This window comes from Anastrepha obliqua, chromosome 1, assembly GCF_027943255.1.
Source record: "Anastrepha obliqua isolate idAnaObli1 chromosome 1, idAnaObli1_1.0, whole genome shotgun sequence".
Lineage (NCBI taxonomy): Eukaryota > Metazoa > Arthropoda > Insecta > Diptera > Tephritidae > Anastrepha > Anastrepha obliqua.
The window spans coordinates 27909601-27918419 of NC_072892.1; the positions used below are offsets into that span (position 1 = coordinate 27909601).

At 32.2% G+C, this 8819-nt stretch overlaps 1 protein-coding gene across 2 annotated transcripts; it reads left to right on the plus strand.

Moving 5' to 3' along the window:
* The first annotated feature begins 994 nt into the window (after positions 1–994).
* On the plus strand, positions 995–6496 carry LOC129235532 (spermidine synthase). 2 transcript variants are annotated; one of them, XM_054869422.1, is made up of 2 exons: positions 995–1131; positions 5687–6496. In XM_054869422.1, the coding sequence occupies exons 1-2, from the start codon at positions 995–997 to the stop codon at positions 6423–6425; spliced, it is 876 nt and encodes a 291-aa protein (XP_054725397.1). In that variant the 3' UTR covers positions 6426–6496. The 2 variants fall into 2 exon arrangements, with proteins under 2 accessions (XP_054725397.1, XP_054725398.1); XM_054869423.1 differs by lacking the exon at positions 995–1131 and adding an exon at positions 3166–3302.
* The last annotated feature ends 2323 nt before the right edge of the window (positions 6497–8819 follow it).

Consider the following 8819-nt stretch of genomic DNA (forward strand, 5'->3'; position numbering starts at 1 on the left):
AGAAATAGGAGTATGTTGGAGCGTGACTACTATTCAGATTTCAGAGAGAACTTAGGTTTGAAACTCGGTGAAACACCAAAATGAAGAAAACAAGTTTCTAAGAGCGGTCGCCTCTTGGAAGGCAATGCCAAACATCCGAGTGTATTTCTACCATGAAAAAGCTCCTCATAAAGATATCTGTGGTTCGGAGTCGGCTTGAGATTGAAGGTCCATCCATTTGTGGAACAACATCAAGACGCACACCACAAATAGGAGGAGGAGCTCGGCCAAACACTCAAAAAGGGTGGACGCGCCAGTTATATATATATATAGATATATATATTGAGAAATATCTTACGTAAGTTTTTAGACTTTTTGATCGATTTTCTATGAAACTTAATCATCCTCCCAATCCCGCAATGTTTTTCGTTGGTATAAAAGGAATTTGCAGTCCACCATCTGTAAAATATAAAATGATATAAAATAAATAAGTACAGTCAAGCGATTTAGTTTAAAATGTTGCCTAAATTCTTGGTCATTACACATTTCTATCACGGCTAAAAAGTTTTCCATTCTTACGCGCTTCTCATAATTTTCAGAAGAGCTTATTGTACTTGAGGATGAATATATGTAGTATATCTTCCACTGGTGTTTGCCGATCCCGACGACGACAATTCACACAACAGATATGTTACACATATAAGCATAATAAAATAAATTTAACTACTATTACTTCAATTATAAAAAGGTTAATTTACTTCAAATAATTTCACTTCCATTACTTCTATTTTTATTTTTCGTTAAATTTTCCCCTCAAGTAGCTCAAGTGCTCAGCTCTGTTAACTCACCGCTCTCAGTTTTTCCCGCTCTTGAGCTGAGTGCTAACGTCCGTAAGTCAATTTGCTTTCTTACATTTCAAAGTATTCTTAGTCGCTTAACCTTCTCCGTATAATCAACATTTTTGGCCAGTGAGCTCTGTACGAGATAATACATATTGTAGCATTTTTAATCTTTTATGATGGAGGCAATTGCAAATGGTTGGTTTAGTGAACTGCAAAATGATTTGTGGCCAGGGCAGGCGTTTTCCTTAAAAATAAATAAAATTATTCATGAGGAAAAATCTAAATATCAGGATATTAAAGTAATAGAAACGTAAGTACATTTTCAAATTCATTCAATTATATACTATACCAAAATTTAACCGATCACCTAATGTGCTCGTGAATAATTGCATAAAAGCCAATTTTACTTTTAATTTGGAACTAAATATTCATATTTGTATATAAACGCCATAAACAGATTTAAAATTAAACGACTATTAAATTATTCGAAAGCAGCAGTGCCTTCAATTTATAAATTTTAGTTTTTTTATTGATGGATTACACGAATCTATAATTTCATCCACTTTTTTGACTAAATTTTTCGTATGATCGGGACACAAACCGGCTTTTCAAGAAGGTCCCATAAGTTTTACTGATGGTAGCTTAAAGGCGCAGAGAATGGAATAATTTGCATTCCCAAAGATTATTTGAAACATTTTTTTTACAATATTATACTGTAACTAATTTATAAAACAGTTTTAATAACAAATGTATAATAACATTTCGTATGAATACGATACTGCACTTGATTCTGGCTTTCCTTTGATAGGTTGCGTTGGGAGGAAGATATACAAAATAGGAATTTTTTAATATTGTTTACTTTATTTTTTTTCATTTCATACTCATGCATAAGGTAGTGCTCACATAAGAAAGTCACTTCATCTGTGTACAATATTTGGAATAGTTTTCAGTGTAGTTAATTATTTACAATTATATACATCACTTAGCAACAAAATCCTAATAAATCAAAGTTCTTTACATTGTGCAAAAGAAATAATAGTTTAACAAATTTAAAAAGTTGCCATTGAAATGTCCAACTTTTAAATGAGAATTTTTAGAAAACTTCTAGGTATGCAGTTTTATAGCTCATTCAATTTCAGTATAACGAAGTGCAAGTTTGAAATTGCTCAAAAATTGCGTCTATGTGTTTTTTTTTGTTTACAAATGATGCTCAGAATTTTCTTGTGAGCTTTTCGGAAAAGAAATTTCTGCATAACTTGAGCTCAAAGTCGTCCATGTCAATTAAAAACCACTGATACCGATATGCCTACCGAGTTTTATCATCTCAACTAACTATAAATTAATTTTTTTAATAACTGTATTACCGAATTGCATGTGAATTGGCTGAAGTTATTGGCATACAGAGGAACCGCAGGCTTAGTCGAGTATACATATACTGTACATACATATGTACTTGCCAAATATTTAAATAATTTGAAAAACATTTTAAGAAGAACTGTTCGCTTAAATGGAAATTTGGTAGTCAAACATTTGAACTGATGGTGTATACCAGACATTTCTTATCAAGTTATAGACTCTGAATATCAATGAGTTGCCTACATTAGCATACACATATTTTCTTACTAAAATATCAATACATTAATGATTTTGGCTGTTGAGATGTTGTATTACTATACAGATAAGAAACTTTAGTCTTTAGAAAAGCTGTTCTTATCTGTATAATTACCACACTTGAGGGTCACATAGAATAAAGAAACAGTAGCCCCGTAGGCTCAGTGAGAGATAATATTGTAGCATTTTTAATCTTCTTTATGGCGGAGGCAATTGTAAACGGTTGGTTTAGTGAACTGTGGTGTGTGTTTTGATGCTTTTCCTCAAATGGAGGAACCTATAGCTTTATGCTATCTCTGAAAGGTAGATGATTTTAAAAAAAAGGAGGCACAAATACACTCAGAGGTTTACCATTGCTTGCCGAGAAACGACCGCAATTATAAAAAATCTTCCAAACGATCTTTGCGATAGTGATAGAAAAGTTTTTTCTTTAAACTGTAACTCATTCATAAAAATAGTTTTAATAAAAATCTTTTGATTGAATTTCGTCCGTTTTGCGAGCAACGAAAAGAAACATTTCACACCTCTAATGAGTGAGAATACACTGCGCTCAGCTGTGTTAACTCACCGCTCTCAATTTCTCCCGCTCTTGAGCTGAGCGTTAACGTCCGTAAGTCAAGTTGCTTTCTAATATTTCAAACTATTCATAGTCGCTGAACTTTCTCCGTATAATCAACGTTTTCTGCCAGTGAGCTCTGTACGAGAATACATATTGTAGCATTTTTAATCTTTTATGATGGAGGCAATTGCAAATGGTTGGTTTAGTGAACTGCAAAATGATTTGTGGCCAGGACAGGCATTTTCTTTAAAAATAAATAAAATTATTCATGAGGAAAAATCTAAATATCAGGATATTAAAGTGATAGAAACGTAAGTACATTTTCAAATTCATTCAATTATATACTATACCAAAATTTAACCGATCACCTAATGTGCTCGTGATTAATTGCATAAAAGTGAATTTTTCTTTCAGTTTTTAGTATTGCAATATTTTTTTAATATATGATTTTTGTGTATCGAAACCGACTGTATATTAATGTACATTAATTGATAAGTGTTTAAGTTAAACAATGAATGGCTTTGATCGCCGTTGTCATGCGCACTATCGTACGTGAATATAACTCTCAGAGGCTTAGCACATTTTCGCACTAAAAAGTCAATTCCAATGCGGTGTAGACATATTTCCGGTCGACTTCGCTGTTTTTTAAATATTAGATTCTTGAAACTTTCGTCTACATCCAAAGGCTGAATGTATGTACACTAGCATGCAAAAAAGCCACACTTTTGTTTCAGAGTAAATTTCCCATACGTAAAGGAAGATATTAATTTAATATTTGTCGAGTGAACAAAAAATAATGACTAGAATTTTTGAGCAATTTTTTTAAAAATCCTACATCATTGGAAAGTGTCAGTAATTCAGTGCATACTTCTCATCCTGAATTGAACTGTCAGCTGTTATAGCAAGCATAGAGTGTGTAACGTCCTTTCTCAATTTTTATAAAATTCGTTACTATTTATATATTGCTAAATAGTTCCAAAACCACCACAAAATTATTCATTTTATATTAAAATAGAATAGAATTATAGAATTGATAAGAATTATAGAATTGATAAAAATAAACAAATTCAAGTTTGGAAATAAACAATTTGGGCCATCAAAGGAACATGCACGGTTTAGCAGATGTATTCCTAAATAGATGCACTGCTAGAAACCTCTAGTAGAATATTAGTTTAGGTAGTTTAAAACAGTGATGACCAAAGCCTATCTGAATTGAATTACAAAACAATTGAATTACAAAAACAATCGTCGTACCTGCTGCTATTGTCTTGCTTTTGTGTTACAAAATGACTACAGATATTGTTTAAGTCAAGCAGGAAGGAAACCAAATTGCAAAATTCCAAGTAATGTAGTTGTTTTTTTTTTAGTGCTTGAAATAATGAATGAATTTGTCTTGGTTGTGCTATACAAAATTTTAGACTGTTTAACACCGTCGCGCCGAAGAAACCCACGACCGCTGCGTTTGCGCTTATGAATGTACTTACATATATTTTGTTTTTGTAGTCGCAAGCCTTAAAATTTTGGCTTTGGACGACATACTCATGGAAAGGCATAACGCGAGTGCCATGTGGCGGTTATAACACGTTTCTAACATTTCAATACCTTTCATTTTCTAACATTTCAATACCTTTTCTGCCTGAAAATAGGCCTCAATTTCAGCGGTAACCTCTTCATTCGAGAAAAATTTCTTACCGGCGAGCATGTTTTTTAGGACTTTGAACAGGTAGCAGTCGCTGGAAGTTAAATCTGGCGGTGGATTTGGGAGCAATTCGAAGTTCAATTCATGTAGTTTTGCCATTGTTTTGAATCATCAACACGTTCTTGTTTTTGGTCAACAGTGAGCAAACGTGGCACCCACTTTGAACAGAGGTTTCTCATAGTCAAATGCTCATGCAATATAAACCCTAACTAACTCACACAACTTCACTTTTCGATCATTGAATACAATTTTGCAGATTTTTTTTATGTTTTCTGGTGTTACCGCCTCATTCGGACGTCCATTGCGTTGTGCATCGTCGGTGTCTGCACAATAATTTTAGAGTCAGCAAACAATCGTTTCATTGTTGTTTCTGATCGAACGGGGTCCCCATAACACTTTTCAAGCCATTGCTCCGCTTGAACGGTATATTTTTCTATCAAGAAGCAGTGTAAAATTAAAATACGAAATTCTTCTTGATCCATTGGTTAAAAAAGAAAAATTACGCTACTCTTAGCAGAATAACTCATGAACTAATGAATAAAATATCTTGGAATTTTAACAGCTGTATTTGTAAGGTTAGTATTAACTGGGGGTATAGTGAGCAGAGGTACTTTGCTTTCAGCGCATTTGTTACAGTTCAGATACGAATAAAAGAGTCATAGGCCCCCTATTTTCGTATCTGTTTACTATGAAGCGATTCCGTCTCAGCAGCTTTCTATACCAGTCTACGACTTAGCGTGTTGGCGTTTTAATAATAAATATAATAATATATTACACAACTATTTATTATTAAATATATACATATAGTATTATTAAACAGATACACAAACAAAATACATGTTTTATGAAAAACAAAACCGTTACCAAAAAGTATAGGAGAGCACTTTTTTATTTAATTTTACACGCAATTGTAATGTAATATATTTATTAAAATTATGATATTAAGAACATCTTTGTTATACTTTTCTACACATTTAACGAAATTATTTCTTCCAGGTCAACGTATGGAACTTGCCTCGTTTTAGATGGAATAATTCAATGTACAACGCGTGATGAATTTTCCTACCAAGAAATGATATCATTTCTTCCATTGAATAGTCATCCGAATCCCAGGAAAGTGCTTATCGTTGGAGGAGGTGATGGCGGTGTTGCGCGAGAAGTAGCAAAACATCCTTTAGTAGAAGAAATTCATCAAGTTGAAATTGATGAAAGAGTAGTAGAGCTGTCAAAAAAATATTTGCCAAATATGGCTTGTGGATTTCAGAGCCCTAAACTTAAGCTTACTATTGGAGATGGTTTTGCATTTATGAAAACCCACGAGAATGAATTTGATGTAATAATAACGGACAGTTCAGATCCAGTTGGTCCTGCGGTATCGCTATTTCAAGAGAATTACTATCAACTCATGAAAAAGTCTCTGCGGCCAGGTGGTATTGTATGTTCTCAAGGAGGCACTTATTGGCTGGATTGTGAGCATGTGAAAAATACGGTGAATAGTTGCAAAAAGCATTTTCCAACTGTAGCTTATGCCCACACAACTGTTCCATCTTATCCATGTGGCCACATCGGCTTCGTTATTGGGTGTGCTGATTCTAATAGAGATTTAAAAACACCAATAAAAAAGTTTAGTAAGACCGAATTGGATGATATGAAATTAAAATATTATTCCAGTGATATACATTCCGCAGCATTTGCATTACCTCGATGGGTAGAAAAATCTTTTTTATCAATTTAAAGGTTTTATTAATATAAATCCAGAGTTTTATATTGTATTTTTTTTTAAATACATAAATATTGTGTGAAGAATTCCAATACTCTTTTTAATTTCTTCAAAAACAAAATAAAAAAGGTGCGCGCAACAATCGAAAGGCTGTTCATCTATAGTCGCAGGTTTTGAAAAGCTTTGTTTGAAATATTTGGAAAACATATGAATTTATTAAGAATAAAATCACATGAAATATGTATTCATACTCATTCCCTTCTAAAAGTACGTTCACATATGCACTAACTACCAATAAATCCACAAAATTAATCTACCCGTTCACATATGGCAGATTACCTGCAAAATTGGCAATCAGCTGTCAATACTGTTGTGAAAGGTTTTTCTTCATAGAAATTATTTTGGTGGAATTTTTCGGTGCTTTTGGTTTGTTTAATTATTATTAACGATATGGAGAAAAGACAAGGAGAAGGGATAGCTAATTTAATTGCGCGATTGGCTGCGTATAATAAACAGTTGGAGCAAATCCGTAAACGACGTTTACTGAGGTTTCAAAAAATTATGGCAGGAATACGCATCTGAAATTCGATATTACATTTTATAATAAGTAATAAGAGGACAATGCGTTCATGGACACACTCTTTTTTTCAAAGTTAATAATACCTAACAAACTTTTATTAGAATTATGTCTACAAACCTATTTTCTTTGCCGACATCCTTTTTATTTAGTTTTTACTTTGACGTAGTGATCTATTACACAGAAAACACAGGGTATGTCAAAAATTGTGGTTATTATCTAGGATTATTTCATAATCTCAGATTTTGGGAGAGAAATTTTGTATGGGAAATCTTGCCTCTTAAATACGGATTGGGAGTTAAGCACGAAAAAGTAGATCATCTACTTATATGTGAACGTATTATAAGATATTTTAATCTCTACCACTCGAAAATGAACATACTTACATTATACTCATACCTACAAAGTTACTTTATTTAAGTTACTTTAGTTATTTTGGTGATTGCCATATTAATTCTAATTCACGAATACGGAATAATGTATTCCTTTTCTAGTTAAAACTACTTAAAGTACGTTCACATATGTAGTAATTAGCAATAAATCCACAAAATCTACCCATTCACATATGGGTGCAATACGCATGCGAATTTCGATATTACATTCTATAATAAGTAATAAGTGGAAAAAGCGTTTATGGAAATACGCTTTTTTCCTGTTATATGAATGCATAATTAATAATACTTAATAAAAATTTAATTAGAATTATGTCTACAAACTTGTTTTCTTTGCCGGCGTTCATTTTATTTAGGTTTTTACTTTGACGTTTCTTTTTACATTCGTAGAAATAATTATCTATAACACAGAAAACACATATATATACATACATTATAATGATTTTATAATCTCAGATTTCGGGAGGGATATTTTGTATGGGAAATCTCGCTTTTTAATTGCGGGTTGGGAGTTAAGTACGAAAAAGTAGATAATCTACTTATATGTGAACGTATTAGTCCTTAAATGCGCGTTGTTTTTATATCCACATACTTAAAGCTTGTAAGAGCACTTAGTTTAGTTTTCTTCAGTTTAGCCTAAACACATTTTAAATCTAAAACATTGGGAAGATTTATTTTAACAATTAGGAACAATTATTTTTTTCTTAGGTTCACAAGTAAACTAGTACATTCACCTATAACCAGTCAATTTATACATATTTAATTAAATAGCAGTTAACAGTAAATTTTTATTAATTATTTTCTTTTTATTAAATTTTCGATGATATTTTTTTGTAGTATTCAGTAAAAATCAGCATTATTAGTAAAACTCTTATTGATTATTGACAGTTCCTATTGACTGTGACAGTTCCTATTTGTGATGTGCAGAATAGGATCTAGTCGTTGATTCCATCAATCTCATCGTAAGGGGTCGCGTGCCTCGATTACAATACGCGATACAAAATAATATTTAGAAATATTCGCCAATGGCTACTCGCATGCAAGAAATAGTCAGCAACTGACTCAGCGGCGTTATGCTGCGTGGTCTGTGAGTTAATATCTTTAATTTTATTTAGTTTCTGACCAATGTTTTTATTATTTTACGGAATGCGACGCTTTTGCAACGTACCAATTTCGTTTTCATATGTTTCGTTTTCTCTTTGAACAGACGAATTGCTTTTCTCTTTAAACAGAGTTCATAGGGTTGCATAGAGATTCTGACGAAAACATATTATTAATACTTAATTGGAAATTAATAAGATGAATATTTGTATGGCAAATTGCAGTACAGTTAAATTGCTGAAATATTCTTAATTGCTAATTAAATGACTTAAATTGCCTTAAACTACCTTCAAATGAAAATGATGAATTTTTGACTGATGAGTGTGTTTGCCAATGTGA